The 23,597-nt window shown below is 52.0% G+C and overlaps 2 protein-coding genes across 5 annotated transcripts in view; one reads left to right on the forward strand and one right to left on the reverse strand.

Moving 5' to 3' along the window:
* The window catches only part of Stx8 (syntaxin 8), a 236,952-nt gene extending 229,203 nt beyond the window's left edge, over positions 1-7,749 (forward strand). For all 3 annotated transcript variants that reach the window (NM_031656.2, XM_087573971.1, XM_087573970.1), the window contains one exon: positions 7,576-7,749. In NM_031656.2, coding sequence (NP_113844.1) covers positions 7,576-7,643 — 68 coding nt within the window. In that variant the 3' untranslated portion in view covers positions 7,644-7,749. The remainder of the gene's footprint in view (positions 1-7,575) is intronic.
* A 4,938-nt stretch (positions 7,750-12,687) lies between these two features.
* Ntn1 (netrin 1) overlaps positions 12,688-23,597 on the reverse strand; it is a 192,311-nt gene continuing 181,401 nt past the window's right edge. Inside the window, 1 exon segment of one of the 2 annotated variants that reach the window (NM_053731.3) lies at positions 12,688-16,560. In NM_053731.3, the coding sequence (NP_446183.2) occupies positions 16,232-16,560 (329 nt within the window). In that variant the 3' untranslated portion in view covers positions 12,688-16,231. 2 annotated transcript variants of the gene reach the window in all.

The raw sequence follows: 23,597 nt of genomic DNA on the forward strand, positions 1-23,597 counted from the left end.
TTGCTTCCCATTTCCTGCTGAGAGCGGTTGCTCCCTCTGGCCCCCAGATGTGTCTCTGGAACTGCTGTTGCTTCCCCTTCTATTTCTGTTTCCATGTTGCCACAGCTTTCCCTACTGTTGCCAGCACTGCTGCTGGGCTACTGTGGTGCCAGCAATTGGGGCTTTGCTCCAGGTGTGGCTGGGCCTCCAGAAGAGAGGGCAAGTTGCCTCTAACCTCTCAAAGTCACCTCAGCACAAATCTAGCAAGGGCAGCCATGCCTGGGTAGCGCTGGCCTGGCCTTTCTAAAGACTGAGCTAAGGAAGGAGTGCGCTGGGTGCCTTCAGGAGGCTGATGCTCTTCTGCAAGTAAAGTCGCCATCAATCAACACCAACAGTGTGCCAGATCCCAGATCCTGGCAAAACCACATGCAGCCCCAAGAACTGCGCATGTGTCCCACATTACCCTGAGGGAGCGGCATGTAGAGGGAGTAGGTAGTTTGCCTGCAGAGGCTGGAGAAGGACCAGGAGGGTCTCTGAAGGCTGCCTTCTTTCCTCTGCATGGTCTGCAGACCATGGTGCTATCTAAAGGCAAGGCCTGTTTGTTACCCAGCATGACACAACAAGGGGATAAAATGAAGATTAAACACTGTTTATCCTGGCATTTCTGTTTTCAGTCAGAACCCAAACAAGCACAGGTCCTATATGTTAGCCAGAATTTTGCCGTGCTGTGTGGTCCTCTGAGGGGCCTGCTGTGCTACCTTCATTCTCCAGGGACCCGAGTGACCAGTCCAGCCTGCCCTCTCCCACAGGGACTCCCTAGCTTGCTGAGCCCAGCTCCATGACACTCCCACCCAGAGATGTGGGCCTTCTGCCTAAAGCCAGCTCCACTGCTGGCCAGCTACTGTGGTGTGGCTCCCTTAGAGAGTAGCAGTCTCTACTCTGTGCCTGTGGCAAGATTTGGGCACTGTAAACATTTTTCATTTCATTTTAGACAAGTTTTGCTATATAGCCCTAGCTGACCTGGAACTCCCTATGTAGACTTTGAACTTACAGAAATCCACCTGTTTCTGCCACTCCCCAAGTGCTGGGATTAAATGCCTGGGTACACGTATATGTTTATTTATTATTCTTACATGTGACTTCTGTTCTCCGTGTGTGTCTATTGTCATTCTCAGTTTTCCTGGTGTTAGTAATACTCCTGTTTATGCCGAAATAGCCACAACTCCAAGCTCCCTAGTCCATGGCTTCCTCCTTGTACTTCCCTCCTCCCCAACTGCCCAGGGTCTAGCAGTAAGTCCCCTTTCGGTTTATTTTAACCTTCTTCTCTTGCTGTGCCTCTGTCCTCAGCCCATGCCCTGGCTCTGACCTCCACCTCCTCCAAGGCTTTTACAGTTCAGCTTCTCACAGCTTCTCTCACCTGGCGTCCACTTGGCTGAGCTCTGCCTGCCTTTTGACTCCAGCCGGCATGAACTAGCACAGCTGCTCTTCCTGTAGCTAATAACCAAGGTGGATGCTGCCAGCTATTCCACAGTGAACTTCCAACCTTTTCCTGGACTCCGTCATTGTGGCCCAGCCCAGTTAGAATTGGTCTCTGTTTCTACCAAATGCCACCCTGGTGTTCCTCTGCCTTTGCTCCTCCTCTTCTTTGGAAGAAGTGACATGATTGTGCCTTTCCTGACATGGGCTGCCTCCTGGGACATTCACAGCCATGGGGCATCTCCTCTGCACTGTCCTTGGTGGTAGGTAGGCATCGAGAGCCGTTACCCTATGTCCTTGTTCATATCAAGTCCTCACAGTGCCTGCAGTGCTGCTAGGTAGGCTCATCTTACAACTGGCAGAACCAAACTCCGAGTTGAGACTGTTTCCCCAGGAATCTTAGCTACTCAGTGGTGAACTTGAAGTCCCATGTCGCTGATTATAAAACCTGTCCTTCTACTACATCAGACTATGCGTGATCTCTTTTCTCAGAGATCCTATGACCTGGGTGTTGGGGGTGGGGGGGAGATCTATAAGAGCTTAGAGATAAAGGACTCTCCTTCCTGAGCATGGCCATGAATAGATGTGGCCTTGAAGATGTTTTCTTGATCTCCTGGAGAGGCAGGATGTATGGGACCGAGCAGCCTTGATGGAGACAGCATGTCTAAGCTGAGCATTGAGTCTGTGGCTCTGGAGTCATCTGAGAATAGAAGAAGGCAGTGGGTAGAAAGAGCAGGTGGAAGATGTGGCCTCCATAAGGACTGAGGGTGGGCTGAGGGGAAAGCTCAGCTGACAAAAGCTTGCAAGCACCAGCACCACGAGCTCGATCCCCAGAGCCAACAGGAGTGCAGGCCTGTAATCTTAACAATAGGGACAGGGGACAAATGAGTCCTAGGGTCTCACTAGTGGGGATCACGAGCCAACCAGCCTAGCGGATCTGTAAAGTCCCATGCTTGTAAGAGACCCTCTCTGGAGCACTGAAGCCGGGTATCTCCTGTGGAGTGACATCCGAAGCTGTCCTCTGTCCTGCACATATACACGAATGCACATAAACATGCGTACATGCTGACAATGGATAGGGATGCTACCCCACCTCAGCCATGAAAGAGAAAGGAAAGCTCAAAGCAATGGTTTGCATGTCAGACAAGAACAAGACCAAACTCATGGGAGGCTCTTCTTGCCTTTTGCCTGGTAATGAAAACATTACTAAGGGCAACCAACTCGTACACCTGTGAGGTAAAGTATCCTCAGGAAGGATGAGACCAGGGACGGGAGGTGCTATTCTGCCCAACAGTGTCTGGCTGTGTGGCCCGAGGAGCTCTGAAGTCGGTTTGTAGAAAGCTGTGGTGTCCACACCATGAGCAGGCGGGTAGCATAGACTGCGTCAGAGTAGGCTGCATTTTCCAGCTGTCAATTAATCCAAGAAAGCAAAGAGCAAACACATTCACCTTGGCCCATGGTTCTCTTCTTTCTGGCTTTTATTTACCTAGTAATGGGATTCAAGGGGACATTTACATGAACTTTTGAAAACAAATATCCCAGTTCTGTCTTTTGTCCTGCTCAATCCCCACCTTTGGCTCTGGCGTCTGCTGCAAAACTAAAATAAAATATTTCAAAAATCTATGTTTGATCTGCAAGAACCAACTGGTTAATGCTTAAGCAAATGTCACCTTTGACAGCACAACTGTGAGAGGAAACTCACCCACTACAGGCGTTAGTCACGCATGTCTCATCCTCACAGGTGGTTGGCTGTGTGGGGCTGCCTGTTGGCCCTGACTCTTCACAGTGTGACACATGAGGCAAGCAATGAGAATGAGTATTTTGGTTCAAAACAAGTAGCAGGGGGTCAGGATGGTTTGTCATGTGACAAACCTGGATAGAAAAACTTTTGGACCCAGATGCCCTGCGTCTCCCAGATGCCTCCCGACTGCATGGCTCCATTCTTCTGTTGGCGTCCCTCCAACATGACCCTGCAGCTACAGGGTGAACATGGCTAGCATTCCTTAGAAGAACTGGCCTCCAAATTTTCTTTCTTTTTCCACCTCTCCAGTGAACACTGAGAACGGTTACCTGCTCTCTGCTGTGGTAGGGGTGTTGGCAGCACACGCTGTCCATCACTCAGTGGTTTCCAGTGTTTCACTGGGGAAAAAAAGCATGGGCCACTAATCCGGACAAACACTCTTCAAAAACATGCCCTATTCCAACGCCCCGGTGTTAATTAATGTCCCTTCCTGATCTGAAAGGGAGTTTGCTTTCTTACATCTCCTTAAGTTGCCATGTGCTAGACTGGTAAATATCCCAAGTGTTGGGTAGTCATCTAGTAAACTGACCAAAGGAAATGGACATCCCCACCCCCACTCTTGTAACCTAACCCTTGGCACCTCGTGCCTGCCCCTGAAAGGGACTCTTGAGTCTTGGGAGCAAACAAACATCTGCCTGGCCAGGTGCCAGCAGTGCCATGGCAGGAGCTGAGTGAAATGCAGAGGAAGTGACCCAAAGCCGAGCCTCACAGGTGTTCTGGGCTAGGGCTGGGCCCAGAGTGCTCATTGTTTAGAAGTTGGCAGGCTCCCAGGAGTTCAACTGTCAGTTTCGTTCTGAAATGTCAAACATTTCCTTAGCTGGGGACGGATGGTGAGACTCCCTGAGGCTGGAACCCTGTTAGGAGGAAAAAGAAAACACCCCAATTTCTGTCTTTGAGAGTTGATTCAGTATGTATGGCTCAGGTTGTTCCAGGGGCCACTCTGCAGACTTAGACCCTCTTTCCATGTCAGAAAGATGGGAGCTCAAGCCTGCTGTGGTTATGTGGCAGTGTGTCTTCTGTCTGTGACTCTTACTGTGAGCCTGGGGGTGACATACACCAGGGACCTATTTCTGGCCATAGGGCCAAGTAGAGGTGCACATGGAAGCAGACTGGCCAAGAACCAGTCCTTGTTAAAGTCAGGGTTCATGACAGTGGTGCTCCTGGGTGCTTTTACTAAGTGTGTGTGTGTGTGTGTGTGTGTGTGTGTGTGTGTGTGTGTGTGTGTGTGTGTGTGTGTGGTGTATTTCCACCATAAAAAATAGAGGGAGGGTTTAGGAAGGGGTTAAAAGCACAGATGAGAACAGACCTGTCTGGTTCCCACGCAGCCTTCCAGAACCTCTGCTTCCTTGTATACAGAACATAGAGTGGCCAATGGAGTGGTGACATGGTACTACCCCTCTTGTCCTGAGCCCTGAACCTTGGACTGGCTTTGACCTCAAACCGGGCTGAGCCTTAGTGCCTTTGAAAGGATCCACACTTCCAGGACATCTCCAGAAAGGCGTTGGAGTTGCCATCCCAGACCAAGCACAGTCGCTGTGATTAGGTCACTAAGTCAAGTCTTCTTGGCCCAAAGGATCCGAAAGCCGCAGCTGGCCTTTGCTTACCCCTTTCTTCTCACCTAGAACTGACTTCCTCAGTGCACCCAGCACTGTGTTCACTTCACAATGTTGAAAATGACCTCTCAGTGGACTGTGTTTGCCTGAAAGCATTTAAAATATAAAAGTCTTATTTGTCTTTGCTGTTGAAGTTCCCCTTCTGTCTTTGGATACACCCCTACTTTATCGAATGCTATCAACTCACTGTCTAAGGTGTCAAGAGGGAAGTATGCTTCCCTTCGAGGGGACACGTGTGCGTGAGTGTGAGTGTGTGTGTCCCATCATGCTGCTGCTGAGGTGCCTTGCATCTGACTCAGTTTCTGTGGTAGACACATGAGCACTTTTAAAGGCAACACTATACTGATAATCGTTCTCATAGGCCCCACACCTTTAGCTGAAACCTCCATCCTCTTCAAACTTCTAGAACCTAAGACATTGGCTCCATGTCCCTGTGATATTTGTTGGTTGCTTGGACCATTTTTTAATTTTCTACTTGACACATTTTCCCAGTTTCTTTCTCCCTATTCATCACTCTCCCTGTTTCTTCCTGTTTCTTCTTGCCCTTCCAAATGGTCAGTGTGCTTCTTCGTCTATTACATATCTATGGTGTCTCTGTGGGCCAGCTCTGCATTAGGTCCCTCGAACAGTAATGAATGGGAAGGCACAGTTCCTTCTGTGGGCACCGACCTTCCAGGGGAGGGGACACATGAGAGCTAGCACCTCAGAAGTGATGTTGCTAAGTCCTACCTGGCGATGCGAATCTATAGAAAGCACCAAGTGACTGCAGGTTACCAAGGAGATCTCCAGGAAGTGACCCCAGAGAGAGCCACCAGGCAGAAAGTTCAGCATGTGCAAAAGCAGAGGTGTGCCATGTTGGGGAAGTGAAGGAAGCCTGATGGCCAGAGCTCAGAGGGGCTGCAGGACAGTGAGTCACATCATGCATGGCCTTGTAGGCTACGGTAGAGTCTGGCCCTCAGCTGGAGTCACTATAGACCTTTGAGGCAGAGGCAAGAGGTTTAGGCTGGTGTTACAATGCTTTGAATCAGCTCAAGGCTTCTTCCCATAGTGCATATAAGCATGGGTGCTTTTGCCTTGAGAATCAACCCTTCTGTATCTCCCTCCTCTGCTCATTCCACCATTTTCATTGTCACCATGACTTGAAAATTCAAGACCTATGGCATCTCTACTAGACATTGGCCAACCCAACCTCTAAAGAAGCCTTTGCTGTACCCAGCTGAGCAGCTAGAGTTTGTCACCAGCAACCTGCCTGAGCTGTAGTGGCCTTGCTCCCCTCTGGCTTGTCTACGTAGTTCCCAATCAGTCCCTCTTCCCAGGCAAGTTCCAGGCCTTGGAGTTGCAAGAATTTGCCTGACTACCTCAGCCTGGCCACTAGGCAGGCCTGCTGTGTTTTTCTTCTCCTGATACTGCTTGATGTAAACCTCTCACCCTAGCCAGGAGCAGCTATCCAAGAGCTGAAGAAGAACTACTTAGTGGGCAGTGGGACTCCTGCCCTGCTTACAGGGAGCAGTCAGGCAAGCAAGAGCGCTTCCCAAGACAGAAGTGAATGAAAAGATAATATCCCGAGTCTCCAAGATATGATAATGTTAACCCACGTGCACACACCTTCTCACTGCAATATCTAAGCAGTAGCTGGAAAAAAAAAAAAACATACTAGGACCCACCCTGACGTATTGTGCACAGCAGAGTTTACAAGAAAGAAAGGGAGGAGCTCCCTAGATGAAAGAAATGGAGACTGAAAGCCAGAATTCAGTAACATAACAGGGGTTCCCTTCTGCAAGAGAATAGATAAGAAATAATGTCAGCTTTAGAGACTGAGGACAGGATATTATGACTCCTCTGTTCACTTTTGGGGGTGACTAAAATGTCAAGGGGGCCTGAGGGTGTGCTCAGTTGGCACAATGGTTGCTGAGTATGTACAAGACCCTGGATTGGTTGGGCATGGTGGCTCACACCTTTAACCCCAATACTCAGGAGGCAGAGCAGGCAGATCTCTGTGAGTTTGAGGCTGGCCTGGTTTTCAAAGTGAGTCCAGGGCTCTGTTACACAGGGAAATCCTGTCTTGAAGAACAAAAAGCAAACCAAACCAAAACAAAACAAAAAAAAAAGGGACCCTGGATTACAGTGTCTAGCACCACACGAACCAGAGGTGGTGACACATGTCTAGAATGCCAACACTTGGAAAGTGGAGGCATAAAGATCAGGAGATCAAAGTTATCCTTGGCTACAAAGTGAGCTCAAGATCAGCCTGGGACACTCGAGATCCCGCCTTAAAAAAATAAACAATCCAAACTACTCTTTGCACAAAAATAGACCACAGCCAAAAATGACCTACTAACATCGGGCATTTGCAATACCGATGCTTCAGCAGTTTTAAACCGTGTAAGGAAGATGGCCACTATCTACAGTCCCCATGCTTGTCACTTAGGGAACATTGGGAAGCTGGAGCGAGGAGCTTGGTGTGCACGGGAGAGCCACATGCTGAGGCCTGGCCCTGCCCTCCCAGGATTCTGTCTTGCAACCCAGGAGTACTGGCACAGCTCTCGAGGTGGCAATGGCTGTTTACAGGCTCTGTGGAGTCTGCTGTGCCCACTGACCTGTAAAGCCTGAGCCGAGCTCACCGCCCTCTCCAGGTACTTCTAGAGTGTGATGCTTTTTTTCTGGTGCGGCTCATTAAAAGGGGCGTGTTCTGCTTCTCTCTTGCAGGGATGATAATGGTGATCTTATTGCTGCTCGTGGCTATTGTGGTGGTTGCAGTGTGGCCAACCAACTGATGGCAATAAGGGGACCACCCGCAGTGACACAGCCAACAATGAGTGAAAGCCCAGCACCCTTTTGGTACACAACACCTCCTCTCAATAAATTCTCCACGCTCCCGGCTCTTGGTGTACATTGCTTGGGTAGAGAACAGAGCAGAGTGGCTCTGGAGACCTTTTTAGAGCACTGGCCCAGTTGTGTCCCTTGTCTTCTGTCAATGATTGTCAGTAGCCAGAAGTCCCTCAGGTGGCCATTGCCCCACAGCTGCCAGTGGATTCCAGGCACCCTCTGTATGCTGGGCATCCTGAGGGCTATCATGTTAATATGCAGTGTGTGACCTTGGTGGCTGGTTCTACCAGGGAAGTCACGTGCCCTTGTGCAAATAAATGGGTGATCATGTGTCTGGGTCTCCAGATAGCAGGACCTAAGTAAGGCAAGAGCCACACAGAAGGCGTAACCACTTGGACAACAGCCACTCTTTCAGCCACCATGTGTGATTGCCCACAAAGCTAGCACCTAGCAGTGCTGGCTAATCTGCTCTGAAGAGTTCCTGGACCACCTTCGTATTTGGATACGCACCCTTTTCCATTTTGCAGTGATAATAAGCTCATTCTTCAAGGTTGACACCCTCCTAAAATAAAATCGGGATGTGGAGGCCCACGCCTTTAACCCCAGCACTCAGGAGTCAGAGGCAGGTGAATCTCTGAGTTTGAGGACAATCACAGAGAGACTATGTCTCAAAAAACAACAACAAAAGACAAATTTGACACCTTAAGCAGTCTTAGAGCTTGAGGTAGGGAGCAGTGAGAGGGAAGCCTGGTGATAAAGCAGGAGCGTGCTGCCTCCATCCAGCCTCTCCCAGCCTCTCCGCGGGCTCTGAAGTCATGTGCATCCAGAGTGAGGGCGGTGCATATTCACTTCAGAGAGAGTGGACCCAGAGTGAGCCTGACTGAAAGATACCGGGACCACAGGTGAATGCAGGGCCCCGGCAACATGCTCTCTCTCCTCTCTGTACAGAAAGCAGGGTGGACAGCTAGCCTGGCTTTATCACAGAGGAACAAGGAAGAGCTAAAGCTAATGACAGAACTCTTGCCATAGCATTGGTTTCCGTGAGGAGGCCTGTGGTAGGTCCTGCAACATTCCTCAAGAGAACATAACCCAAAGCCTTCGCTGGACAGAGTCAGGCACCAGGAAGAAAGCCCCAGTGTCACCTAGACTGGTGCCCTTTCCTGGGACCCTGAGACCAAGGATTCTAAGTGTTCTGGGAAGTCTAGGCCCCTGCTTGACGCTGACTCACACCAAAATGCAGGCAGGCAGGACAGCACTGGGGTCTCTTTGGCAGAGGAAAGGGTCTCTGGGAGCTTTCAGGTCAGCAGTGAAATGTTCACCTCAAGACCACATCACCTCAGCTCACAGCTCTGGCCAAACTACTTACCCCGTTCTACCACCAGACAACAGGAACAGAAGACAAGAGAGCAAGGATCATGCTGCAGACACCCCAGGGGTTGCCACACCACTTACCAGTTCTGTGACCACAGACAGGTCCCCTTTCTGTGCCAGCGGCCTCATATAGAAAAAGGTGACCCCACCCCCACCGCCACCTCCGCTGCCCCACCTTATAGGACTGCTGGGAGGACTGGGTAGGGAACTGAAGCACAGCGTGCTACGTGGCTCAGGTGGAAAAGGCCTCTTCCTGTCACACCAGTCTAAGCCCAGGTGTCCAGCGGGCTCAGGACCCTGTACACTCTTCACTGTACATGAACTGTGAGAGCAAGCCAAGTTTCTACTGATTTAGCCAATGATATCCAGGTTCCTGAGGCTACAAAGGCCCCAGGAACTGACTTAGCAGGATGTCAGTGGGCATGGTATGCCAGGAGGTAGAGAGGGTGTGAAGCAGGCTGTGAGGAACAGACTGGAGGTGAAGAAGAGTGGGCTTGTGTCAGGGGCCTGTGACTGGGAAGACAGCAGCCTTGCTGGACTGTAGGCCAAGGCTTTAGATGCAGTATGCCCTGAGAGACATTTGTCAGGGCAGGGTGGTTGCTAATGGATCATCCGATGTAAGACCAGGAATCTGCAGATTCTGCCATCCTGTCTTGTGGGAAACCCCAAATCTGTACAAACAGTGTCTCCTGGGAGCCCCCCACTTTGGGGCTCAGAAGAGGCAGCATTGATAGTCTGTTTAACTTTCTCACCTCCTCTTGACTTGCTCAGCACGAAGCCCCGGCAACTCGTGGGACACTTTGAACCAGAGCCACGAAGGCCTGGCTCAGTTGCACTGAAAGCCCTTTTCAGGAAGACACTGGCCCATGTCTGCCACACAGTAGCTTCTGTTCTGGCTGAGTGGGCTGTAGGCCCAGTCAGGGCATTGTGTGACCCCGGACAAGTTACTTCACTTCTGTACACCCATGGGCAGCGGAGAGTAGGGAGAAAGCTGCCTGGGACGTTCTGGTCTGAGGACCTGAGGTCCCAGCCATAGGCACTGCAGGCAGGGAGACTCATCCGTCAGTCTTCCTCAAAGATAGCTTTCTCACTCCATCAAAAGCAGCTAGGCATAACCAACTGAGTGAGGTGTACCAGAGAGCCTGCTGCCTCAAACCCCAGGTGACAGCTCCTGTCCAGCTTCAATATGTCAGGTCTGTAGACCTGCAGTGAGCACTCTGGAACTGGTCGACTAGGTCTTGCACCACTCACAGAACACAGAGAGGCAGGGCAGCCAGAGTACCGCTCTCTTCAGGGACTTTGTCAATGAAAGTAAACCTTATTAAAACAACAGCATATGAATTGTTTAACTTAACTGACTATTAATATATGCACCTTAAAGAAGTCCAGATACTGGGACACCACCACAGTTTTGCTCCATTTAAGTGTTATGATTATTAATAATTATATCGAACCCTAGCTGTCAACCCCAAGAAAACCTTCTCAGCGGGTCTGCAGTGCCTGGATGGAGACATAGCATCCACCAGTCTTTCGCAGATCTGACACAGAAACTCCTGCACCTTTTTAATCTGGTGCCTGCTGCCAGCCAGCCTGCTGGGGTTGTGCATCAGCTCCATGAATCTGGATCCTTGGAACTCTCCTACCACGGGGCTGCCACAGAGTTCTCAACTGATCCTCAGTTTCAAGAGCTGCCCTTCCTGACTAGTCAGAACCACCAGCAGCCGGCCAAACAGCTGTTCCCTCAGGTAATGACATTGGCAGCTTTTGTATGGCTCCTGCTGAAGCTAAGTGGGTATCCTCTCACCTCTTAAAATATAAGACCAAACTAGCCATCCTCTTACTGTACCATAGGATTCCCAAGCTCCCTCCCAACTGTATGCCAACTAAAGGCCCCGATCTCCTCCCAGAATGCTTTGCTGTCCCACCATGCCTCCAGGTTGATAAGAGCAATGAGTTAATCTGTTCAGTATTTCTCACTGGCTGCTATTCTACTCCAGCTTTTCTTGGAGAAGTTACTATATGTCTATATTTAGTCTGAGACCACAGGGTGTGTCTATTCTGGGTGGGCATCCCCATTCAAGGCACTGTTCCTGAGAAATGCAGAGATGGAATGAGGGTGCCTCTTCAGTGCATGAACCCTCCCAGGTAGGCCTCTGGTCTTTGCACTGAACCAGTCCCCGGGTCCTGATAAGGTCTACTCGGCTTCCTTGGGGCTTCCTCCCATCTTCTTCCAGCTTTCCCCTCCACATTGGGCCAGTGCTTAGCAGAGGCCCTGCTTGTAATATTTTCTTAGCACTGGACAGATGTCAGTGCCTTGTCTTCCCAGCCAGGTGAAAGGCCCTAAGAGGCAAGTGTGCTGTTCAGTCCATGTTCATGCCTCCGATCAACCGTGTGTTTCCTGCCAGCACAGAGCCCGGCTGGGAGGGGGTCAGACACAGACAGCTTTGTGGAGAGGGAAAAAAAAAAGCTGTATCATGGAAAGTCCTTGAGAACTGAACTCTTACCTTAAAATGACCAAAGATGAACGTCAAACTGCCAAACAGTCACAGAACTCAGCCCCAGCTGGCCCCTGGAGCCTGATACCACAGACAAGGCCTTGCTCTTTCCTTAGTCTGCATAGCCAACCAGGAACTGCTTTCTGTCCTCAACTACCCACCACCAGGCATTGGTGTTCAGCAAGCACCCATTTCTGAAATTGTTTGGGGGACAAGAGTCCAAGTGTGTTCCTGCCTGACCTGGCTGGGAACCCTGCTCCTCAGAGCTGGTTCAGTGGAGGTTGACCCAACAGTGTCATACTCCCAACTACCTATCCGCTCTGCAGCAGGGGGAGACTTCCATGCCTTGAAAGTCAGGGCACTCCAAAGCCCACATTGCTGAGGGGCTGGAGCAGGCCAGCAGGTGAGTCTTGTCTTCAAAACCACTGGGTACAGGAAAGCGTCTGGTCCACAGGCCCTGGCAGCACATCCTCCCAGGGGGCTGGCTTTTTGTTCAGTCAAGAAATCACAACCATTTGGAAGTTTAAACATAGCCTCTCCAAAACTACTGAGCTCAGCTCCTGGTGGCTGCATGGTGCTGGCACAGGCCCAGGCCCTGCTCAGCGCTAAGCCTCAGTGGGCTGGGGGCTGGGCAGTGGCGGGGATTTTTTTGCACAATCTCTTGAGTTTTATCAACCTCTGTCATCTATACTTCATCTTGAATAGAGGAAAGAGGAGACAGTTAGAGAAGTCGAAAGGGGCTTGCAGGCTCTGAACCTAGAGGTGAGGGTAGGGCAAGGTGGGAGGAACCTCCTTTCTCTTATACCCTTGCCTGGGAACTCCAGGGAATGGGAGGGATCTGCCCCAGTGGTGACTTTGGAATCGCACTGTGGACTGCCCCATCTGAGAGCCTGTTAGAGCAGCCGTCAGAGCCAGCAAGCCCTAGGACCTCCCAAACAAGGCTACACTTTTCCTGCCTTTTTTGGGTAGTTAGGGCTCTTTGTTTAAAACACACAAGATTCTGTCTTGCTGGGGTGTCCTAGGGCAAGACGCCATATTCCTTAAGTCACTGTTAGCCTCCGCCCTTCTACCTCCCCACATGCCACACCACCAAGGCTCTGGCCACCAAGAAAGGCTGGGACACAGAACAGTATACAAGAGTTTATTTAATGATATGAATTTAGCTCCATCACGTAGGGCCACGTTACAAGTTCCGTCTGGGCCCATTACAACTCTAACAACAAAAAAACCTTAAAAAAAAAAAGAAAATCCACAACTTTCTCCATGTCATTAAATATATTCATATATAATAACCATAATATATTAGTACGCATTGGAAAGGGACACTGGCCCAAACAGTATGTCATGGTCACAACTAAACATTTACAATTCTGTGTGAGCAGAATCGGCGACACAGGAGGGAGGCCGGGGGTGTACCCAGGTCAGGGAAAGGGGAAAGATGTCCACTGACACAAGAGGTGAGGCTGGCTTAGTTTTTGGCTGGGGCAGGGCCCCACAAAGAGAATTTTGATACCCCTGGGGTATGGCATGGCTCTGGTCCACAGGAATGTCTGTCTGTGAACCACAGCCCATTCGTGAGCCTAACTTGCCCACTCTCTAGGTTTCCTGGATAGAGCCCTTCAGTGTTGAGACCCTAAAGGAACCATCTCCCAGGTCAGTCCCAAAGGGTCTCCATTTCAGTCCTGTTCCAGCTCGGGGCAATTCTAAGAGAGCCTGAATGTAACCACTGAGGCAAAGTTCTAGAAAGTCCCCAAGGCCCTCGGAGAGGCCACTCAGCCTCCCTGGGCTTTGCCCTAGGCTTCTGACCCTCCCTCCCATCTGAAGGAGCCTGATGGTCCTGCCTCCTGCCCTGCTTTCCAGGCCAGAAGCCCTGGCCACAGAGGCCAGAGAGGCTCACAGGTGTTCCCGGGAGCACCCCATCTCCATACCCTACGCCTTTGTGCCACTGTGTGTCAGCAAAGGAGGCCTTCTGGTGGCAGGGGATCAGACTACTCAAACGGTAAGCAGAGGGACAGCTGGGGAGGGTTGACTGGTAAGTGACTAGTGTGGTATGGTTTTCTTCAAAGACCTACATATCACAACTCTGTTAATACACTTGCAAACTCAGACACCTACCTCCATCTTGCACGCCTTCCTAACTGTACAAATAGGATGTCTCCTCTCCTTCCCCATCTCCTCCCTAGGGTGGGGCCCAGGGTGGGCAGGAGACAGCTGCCTTCCTAAGGCTGGCTCTCAGGCAGAGGAGAGGTGGGCTGGATTTAAGCCCAGAACAGAGGTGGCAGCTGTGACAAACTCTGCTTTCTCAGCAATGACCTTATCCATAACTTGGCCAATCTTGGCTATTTAATAGCCACAGTGGGCAGGGCAAGAGGCCTTGGTGGATTTCTAACAAGATGTCTCATTGCTTCGCAGGGGGCTGGCTGGGGGAGGGCTTCACTGGACACCGGGTGAGACTGGAAGCCAAGGTCCATGGGTGGAAGCTGGCCAGGGCAGACGCCATGCTGGTACAGAAGTAAGAGCTGCCAGGCAGTTGGGATGTTATTTACTGCAGATGGCACCCAACAAACCACAGTGGCTGTCCTGGATAATGGCCCTTGCCCTCAGTCTCAGGCTTGGACCAGGGAAGCCACAAGACCCTTGCCAGGGTAGGTCTATGTGCTAGCCTCTCTCTGAAACCCTATAGTCTTCCTCCTGCTTGTGATGCAGCCAAGCCGTCTTTCTAGGCTCTCTCTATGACCACACCTGAGGCTTTCCTCTAGGGAGTCCATTCCTCGTGCCCTATCACTCTCCATGTCACTTCTGGAGGTGTTACTGTATCTGTCCCAGACCATACTCCAGGCTTATAGCCTCAAGGTTCTCAAGAGACAAGCTGCCTGGGTCTCAGTGATAACCACTACCCCACCCCACTCTCTCCGGCTGCTGCGGGAGTGTCAAGTGGGCTAATAGCTGATGTGCAACTGTGGTAAGGTCAGAGTGCTGGCGTGACCTTGGGCATGTGGACACATCTTTTTACTGGCAGACATGAGGACAAGAATGAATCCCTGTCTCGTGGGTTTGTAATGAAAACAGGCCAGGAGCTAATGGGTAAAGTGCCTGGCACCAAGAGGGTGCTCAGTAAGTGGCAGTGGTGATGTGGGCAGAAGTGAGAGAAGCAGAGGGAGCCGTGTCACTAAGGGGCTGAGCTTCAGCCCTCATATGGCCCTCCAGGGCAGCCAAATGGACAGGGGAAATGAAACAAATTTCCTGACTGAGAGGCCCAGGCCTCTCATCCAGTGTGCGGGGCGTGAGGCTAGAGGCCCAAGTGCAGGGATGCAGAGAAAGGCTAAAGGGGCCTGGGAAGCAACCAGAAGGGAAGCTTGGAGCTGCCTGCATGAGGACATTAAATCTCTAAGAGAAAAGAGGGCTAGGCATACAGGAAGGCCTGGGGACCTCCACAAAGAAGGCAGCCAGAAAGGAATGGACCAGACTGCCCAGGCTAGACCAAGACAGCTAGCGGCTAGAATGGGTTTCTTAACCTAGGAGCCTGTCCCTTTCCTTGGGAGCCAGCAGTGAGGGTAGCAACAGGAAGTAGTCACAGCATCCTTGGGCCCCAGGAACCTGACCACTCCTGGCCTTGCCTACCTACAGCTTGGACACCAGGCACCTCGCTAAACAGCAACCCTGTCCTGACGCAGGCAAGCCCCTTCCCCCAAGCCCGGTTCAAACTGCCTGTACAGCCGCTGGCATTCCAGGCCTGACCAGACCCTTTCCAGCTGTTGACATTGCTGTGAGGCCTTGTGGGAGCTGATGTCATTACACAAATAGTGTCATTGCCCTAAACCCCGCCAGTACCCTTCCCCCTCCCCTGGAAAATGTCATAAAAAGGGCTGTTTCCAAGTTTCCAGCAAGGAAACTCTCTGGGAGGTTTTGGTTTGCAATGCCTCCTTCCACAGGCAGCTCCAGCAGAGGCAGTGACCACCCGGCTTGACTTCAGGGTCCTTAGGCCCTAGGCCCTCTGATGGGCCAGAAGCCTGGGCCAGCCTCACTGGGGAAGGGCGGACCCCAGGAGGAGCCTCTCCTCCCTACAGATGGTGAACTCCGCCCAGGAGACCAGCCCAGCAGGTGGCAGTGGAGACCCGAAGCTGGCTGATCCCAGTGTCATCTGGCCCTTTGACATAGGGACCTGTTGTCAGAGTCTGGAGTCCTGTGGGAATTCCTAGACAGCAGGTGATGGAGAAAGGAGGGGGGCATGACTAGTGTCTGGTGGTGGATTGGTTGCCCCTACCCAGGCTGCAGGCCCGAAAATTCACAGTTCTCACATCCCCTTCAATAACCATCAAATACAGTGGCTGTGGTCCACTGCGCCATTCTGTTCCCGCCTCTCGGGACCCCCAACCCCTCCACGGCGACCCCCACCTAGCCCTAGGGAAGCGCATCTCTATTCTGGAAGGAGCGCCGTGAGGTAGCTATGTCTTGTCCTCATTTCTCCAGGGCCTGGCCTGTCAATACAGGGTACTTTTGAACAGCCAGGGGTGTGAGGGTGGGGCTGGGGCGGAGCCACTGAGGGCCCCGCCCCACTTTGACTTCGCCCCGCCCCCACCCTCCCGGAAAAACCCTGGCGGGCCAAGTCCAAGGCTGCCAGCCCCTGCCAGCGCCCTGCCCGCCCTCCTGGAGCCTGCGCCACCTCCACGCTAGGCCTTCTTGCACTTGCCCTTCTTCTCCCGCTGCTGGAACTTGCGCAGCCGTCGTGCCCATGTGTCCCGCCACTGGATCACCAGGCTGCTCTTGTCTGCCACGATGCCACTCTGGTCAGGCGAGTCCTCAGCATTGCCCAGCAGCAGGTACTTCTTGAGGGGCTTGATTTTGGGACACTTGCAAGCGATGTCTCGCGAACGGATCCACAAACTCTGGTCACCACGGCGTATACGACTTGTGCCCTGCTTGTACACGGAGATGATGTTCACTGTGAACTTCCACCAGTCCCCTGCTTTGTCCGCCTTCAGAATGTGGATCTGGACAGCTGCAAGGAAGCAAATGGGTGTTGTGGGCCACAGTTGGCAAGTGCAGCCAGGTGCCCAGGTCCTGTGATGGGATGGGCCCTACTTGCACCGTGTCTTACAAGAACCTGGAATGGGATCTGGAAAGGCTTCCCATGGGCAATAGGTGAGCTGTAGTAAATCTGATCCCAGAATCTGAGCTAATACCTGGGCCAAGACCCCTATTCCAAGAAATGTTGCTCCTGCCTTTGTTGAAGGTGCCCCCTAACACTGCCTCTTGGAAGAGATTTGAGATCTCTTATAGAGACTCCAGGCAAGCATGTTAGACAGATTAAGCGTGCCCTTAGCTCTCTGGGTAAAGTCTACCTTTAGACTTTAGTGGCCTTGATGACAGCAGTGCTGACCACTCTGGAAACAAGGAGCACCTCATATGTCTATACTTCCAAAGGCTCCAGTCACTTCACACAAAGCCTTAGGATGTACCCCCACTGCCCCCCAAATCATCCTGACTTCAACAAAACTGAAACAGCCCATCAGGGAATCTCAGTACAGCAGTATCAAAAGAGCCTGCCAGTTGGCCAGTCCTTTTCCAGGGTGGGCCAGGGTCCTCAAACACTCCCCACCAGGCTGCTACCTCCCTTGGAGCCTCTCGGGTTCAGCCCTATCTCTCCCTCCATCCCTCCATCTCCTGCCCCTAGTCTTCTGCTATAGGGGTTCTCAAACCAGACTGTGCCAGACACCCCTGGAGAGCTTCTGCAATTATTGCTGACTCCACCCTTGAGCTTCTGACTCAACAGAACCAGGTGAAGCCCAGAGTCCCCACTGCACATGCTCCCCCAGGAGTGCCGATGCTGCTGGTCTGAGAGACACTGAGGATAAACAGCAGATATGTGAGAAGACGCTCCCATGGAAGGCACTTTAAAGTAGAAGGGCATGTTCATGAGGGAGAGGCTGGGTCAGCAAAGTATTTGCCAGGCAAACACTGGGGACATGAGTTCAGAACTCAAGGACAAAGCAGCACGTATAACTACAGCATTGGGGATGACAGGCAGATCCTTGGGGACTGGCATGTTCCAGGTTCAATGAGAGACTATCCCCAAACAAGGTAGAGAACAACAGGAACATACCCAAACTCAACTTCTGACCTACACACATGCACATACAAACACCCCACTTGTGTACACATAAACAACAAAAAAAGATGGAGGAACTTTGTTCAAATAAGTGTATGGAGCACCAGGTTCCCGTCAAGAATTTCCTTGGTGCGGGGCTTTTGAGAGGCTGTAAGTGGTAAGTAGTGTGTATGCATTGGCTTCCTGAACATTAGTGGCTGTAGGAGCCTCTTGGAGCTTACTTAGGAATTGCCGGGGAGAAAGGAACACACACCCTCTAAAGTCCAGAAGGTTCCTAGGGAAGCCCTCAGCTACGCTCAGCCCCATTTGAGGGAAGCAGACATCGTTTCCATCCCCGCAGCCAGGGCTGATTTCCTGTGCTGACCCAGTATGTCATATGTCACAGAGTGTACACTTCATCCCCACAGGGCAGAGAAGCACTACCCCTGGACTATGCTGAGCACCCCCTGACAAAGAGCAGCAGTGACTTGGAGACCCCAGGGGAAGCCCAGCTTATAATTTCCCTGGTTCTTCCACAATCAGAAAGCTGGCCTGGGTCTCTGGGGGGGGCCTCCCTGCTCCCTTCCTGTGCCCACATTGGCTGGCCAAGATTGGAGAGTGGACAGCTGGGGGCAGAGCAGCACTGGATGCTCCAACCTGCCCTCCTGGGTGAGAGAAGTGGTGGATTTTCCCATATTTTCATTTCAGCTGTTCCTGGGTATCCTGAACTTTGCACTTCAGTCTGAGGGCTCCAAAGAATGGTTGCCATGGCAACCGTTTCCATGTTTTTGTCACCAAGGGATTCAACACTCAGTGTGAACTCTGAGGATGGGGGGTGGGGAAACCCTCCAGCCTAGAGAAGTGACTCTGCAGACAGAGGTCACCGTGGCAACTGAGTGCCCCCTCAGCTAAGTGATCAGGAGAGCTGTGGTTTCCTTTCCCGGGGACTGAGCTGAATACAGAATGAACCTCTCAGGACACAGCAGTTTCCCTGTGTGGCAACCCTTGGCCAGTCAGTGTTGCCTGACGAGGAATGGGCTGGCTGCGTGGAGGCCCCTCTGGCTGGGCCCTTGATGATGTAGTCTAATCCCGACTCGGAGCATTGATGCCCCAAGCTCCCTTGTTGGAGCCCTAACATCCCTGTACTCAGAGAATAACAATCTGGAGACAGGGCCTTTCCAGAGGCAATTATGGTGAGGTCATGAGTGTGGGCCCCATTCCAGTATAACTAGAGAGGTCTTGGCCCTCAGCCTGATGGACAGGCTTGAGAGGGTCTCAGCTTTACAGAAAAGAACTCAGGAGAAGAGCTGGCTGGACATGGTCTAGCCTTGGGCTGTGCCCCAAGATTCCCCTGGAGACTTTCCCTCTCATGGTCCTGCAACTGTGGCTCTGAAGATAAGCATCACTGGCTTACCTCAGACCTCTCAGTGAGTTATTCTGTGGAGGCAGGCTCTACTCCCTAGAAACTACCACAGGCCTCAAGAGGCCTGCTTCACCTGAGCCCTGAAGGTCCCCACAGGACGCTGCTATGTTCAAGAATTAAGAAGTTAAAGAAAGCATTTGTGTTCCTTCTGTCCCCAAAAGATCTAACTAATTCTGTGGTAGGGACCTTCCTAACTACAGGCTGAGACAGCAGGCCCAGAAGCAGGGAGGGTGACATCGGGATTCATGTGATTATGCTGGGAAAAAAAAAATCCACATTTCCGCTGCCCTTGGCAACGTCTCCGCACATTACAAAGCCCACCACGTATGAGCTGCACACACAGTGCATGGGCCAAGTCCCCGCAGTGCACACACCACTGAAAAGATTCAAAATACACATCGAAGACGTGACCTCAAACAGACCTGCTCTGTGCACTTAGGGAGAGCACACTTTGGCAGCCTCGTGGCACACACCAGGGCTGCTGTCACCTCTAACTGGCTGCTGCTTCTGATGAGGAAGGACCAAGGTCTCCAGACTACACCTAGATAGCACTTGGTGATACATGACATCACTTGGCCAGGCGACTGAGGGAAGTGGAGCAACAGCTCTAACAGTCTTAGGGCCACACAGAACTCTTACACCCTGCTTCGTGTGGGTGTCCCGCCCGAATGGCAGTATTTAGGAGTTGGGAGCCCTTAAAAAGTGAACTCAGCAGTATGTGGGCTACACACACACACACACACACACAGAGCAGTGGTCCTCTAAGAGGCTTCAGTGAGCCCCTGCCGCCCCCATCATGTGGTGTCACAGCAACAAGGTGGCATTTTAGAAGGAGAGAAGGGGTGGTACCTTGATCTTAGACTTCTTAGCCACCTAGACTGCAATCCGAAGACTTCTCTACAGTCAACTGCACTTTGCTAGAGCAGGACAAATAGCTTTGCAGCGAAACCCGCCCACCTACCCGCCTGAGTGCTAACCCCCCATCTTTAGGCTTATGTCTTGATGTTATCCTCTGTTGGGGTTCAGGTGAGGTTTCTCCCATTCAGAAAGGAGGGTGATGAGATGGTTCCCAGCAAGGTGGTCATGGGCACAGGGAGCATGCTGGGAGGCCTGAAATTACAGGTTGCTGGTGGAATGGAAGTCCTCAGTTCTGAGAGTAGGCCAGTGCTGGGGGCAAAGACAGGAGCCCATGAACGAGACAGACACTGGCTCCACACCACATACCTATCCTCCCTCCCTCCTTCCCTCCCTTGTCTCCTGCTCAATGGTAACAGGTGAGGTGAGCCAGCATCTTTGTTCCTACCTTCTGTGCCTTCAAAACGCTTGGTGGCAGACAAAATCAGGGCTGGGAAGAGCTCTTCCAGGCTGTCTGCAACCCCAGCTGAGCTCTTTGGGGAGGAACCAGCTATGGGATGGAACAGATCCTTAGGGAAAAATCTAATGGGGGTGGGGGGAGAGCTTGAAACTTGGGCAGGAAACTTGGGCTTCTAAGAGCAGCCCAGAACTCAGCACCTTGTAACTGCACGGGGCGTGGTCAGCTCCCTTCAGCAATTTTCCAGTTCACAATGCTAAGGACGTTTCTCAGCTACCAGAGCAGGGTAAACCACAAAGCCTATCATCCCTACCTGAATTCTCTAGCATCTCCAGCGAGCTTGTGTGCCCTGCCCACTGAGACCAGTGGCAGAGCCCAGCTGTGTCTCTAGGGGGAAGAGGGAGGTGAGGACTCTGAGGGCCAACCCCACAAGACTCAGATTTAACAAGGGCCACCTATGCTGCTCCTGGTGTAGGGGCGAAGTGGAAGGCCAAGTGTGGAGGAGTGTCTTGAGGCAGCACAAGGGCAGCCAGTCTCTCTCAGTCGCAGAGTGCAGAATTCAATCTGCTGCCTACACATATCCCTAGCTGCAGCTCCAGGTTCGCCTTACCAAGGAAGTAAGGGAGTGGCCACCCTTCCCAGTGGTCTCAACCTCTCCCTTAAGTCCAGTGCCAGGGGAATTCTTAGGCCATTAAAGGCAACCTGCAGCAAGGGGAGCCCCTGGCCATTATCCTGTGCTTAACGCCTCCACAGGGGAAATTGCTGTTTCTGCCCAGAGCCAGTTCCCTCAAAACCCACCTCCCTTACAGCCCTACTCCAGCTCTGGACCAGGGGCCATCAAGGGCTACAGGGAGCTCTATGCCTTCTAAGAACCTGGCATCAGCAGGTAGGAACAGGAGTAGATAGCCCTGCACGAAGGTTTAAAGGGCCTGCCCCTGAGATCTAAGTGAGGCTGGGTTCTGGGGAAGCTGCCTGACCTATGAAAGCAAGGCAGATGCCCTGCCGGCTAACTCATGGCTTGCTGAGAGCCCACAGCCATAGAGGAAGGTGCAGTAGGGCAGAAGCCACCTGCTGGGCTAGCCATGAGAGAGCAGAGACTGGGTGGGCAACAGCTTTTCCCCATGGCCACTCCCCTCTCTCTAGCGCTTCTGTGGGGGAAGCTTCTTGCCCTTCTAGAGCCTTCCAGGATTTATAGGTTGCTCAAAGTGGGCCCTGGGGGCCACCCACAGCTGCCCCTCCTAAGGGCCGCTGCCCCTCTCTTCCCCCTCCCCTCCCTACCCATCTATACTTTCCTGTTGGGCCAGACCAGCAAAGGAAGGTTTGTCACCCATTTGCCTTAGAGACAGCAGCCAGGAAAGATGGGGGAGGACACGAATCCCACAGAAACCATTAAACTCAAAAGCCCTGTAAATCTCCAGGTGGAAAGAGTGTGTCATGATCCTCAGCTGCTTTCATGAAATGTAGCCTTGACTGTGCACTTCCAGGCCAGCCCAGGTCAGGCCCTGCTCCCAGGGCTTCTATATGGAAAGTGTGGCACCCGTCAGAGTACAGACCTGGGGTGGGCACACATAGTAAGACCTATATGTATATCAGTCCTGTCTACCATGACAGACCTAGCAGCCAGCAGCACAACCTTGAAATCCTGGCTGCTGCCTCCAGCTACTCTAATCTTGAGAGAGGAGAAACCATCTCCTGGAGTTAAGGGACATCAGAGAACCATCTTGGAAGAAGGTATTAGTCCTGGCCCTGAGCAATAGGCAGCCACACTGGTTCAACCCAGTGTGTCAACAACCTTTGCTTCACTGTGACAAAATGAGCAGTCAACATAAAAGAGACACTCTATCTGGGCCACAGATTCAGAGGTGGTATGATATATGTTCCCAGTGAGCTCAACTGCTTAAGGCCCGATGGTAAAGCCAAGCATGGTGGCGAGAATATGCCGAACAGGATTGCTTAGTTCCTGACAGCCAGGAAGCAGAAAGCAAGCAAGGGACTGGGGACAAGGTGAAGTTTGCATGGACACAGTCCCAAGACCCACTCTCTTCAACCAGGTCTCTCACCTGCCAAGTTCCCAACCTTTGGGAGGCATTTCCTATGCAAACCATAACACCCACGTCACTCAGATCCACAAGTGTTAGGCTGTGGTGGCCTAATCTGGAGGACTGGCCTCTGTTGTGCAGTGCCCCTGCCAGGCCTTGCTCCTCTGCTTACCTCTCGAGATAAACTGAGCTGCTAAAAGGACACCCTACCTCCGAACACCTTGCACGATCTCATGAGCTGCTCCAGCCATCCATACCTGCTTCCCATACTGGCTAGACCCCCAACCTATACAACTATATCCAAATTAGACACTGGGAAGAGCAAAGCCTTCTGGGTATTGATTCAGAACCTGCCCATAGGGAAGTAGATGATGAGTGAGCCCCGGCCAGGGTCTTGGCAGAGACGGAGTTCTGGCCTCTGAAGAAGAGGAGGTAACAAACAACCTCCTCTGTGTGACTTAGGCCCAAGTCCCAGCACCCCTAGCCCCCTCCAGGATTCAAAGAAAGTCTAGTGTTGCTAACCTCCATTTCCCCCATGAGGCTCCAACTCCAGGAAACTGGAGCAAAGAACAGCTCCTTCCTCCCAGATGCCTTGGCTGGAATGGCACTACCAAGCTTCCCCAAGATACCTACATCTGGAGTTCTGTCCCATGCTGGAGCAGAACCAATGTGCCCCATCCATAACAGGCCTGGCTCTGAAATCCCACAAGTTCCTTGAAGTCCAACCCCCTCCAAACTTGCTTCTCCCAGGAGACACAAATCATCTGAACTCTACTTCAGGAACCACATAGGTGCTATATACTGACCCCTGTGGAGGGCTGGGCGCTGCCATGCCTGGCAGCTGGTCTCCCTGGATTAAGCAGTTCAAGTGTGATAGCTTGGGACATACGGTTACCTCAGGCCATGTCTCTGGAGGGAGGAACTGGTGTGTCTACAGAGACTGCTGGATAGGAAGCCCAGGATCAAAGCCTGGCATGCTGGGGTCCTCTGCAACAGAGACTACAGTCCCTGGGGATGTGTACCCCAACTCTGCCCTGCATCACTAGACACTGGCTAGACCATCTTCCCTGAGCTTCTGTAAAATGGAGAAAGACATCCTTTACTGGATAATCTCTGTGGTTTCTCTGAGCCACTGAGCCACCACTGCTTCCTAAAAAACACAGGAAACTATGGG

The sequence above is a fragment of the Rattus norvegicus genome, chromosome 10, assembly GCF_021556685.1.
Source record: "Rattus norvegicus strain SHRSP/BbbUtx chromosome 10, alternate assembly SHRSP_T2T, whole genome shotgun sequence".
NCBI lineage: Eukaryota > Metazoa > Chordata > Mammalia > Rodentia > Muridae > Rattus > Rattus norvegicus.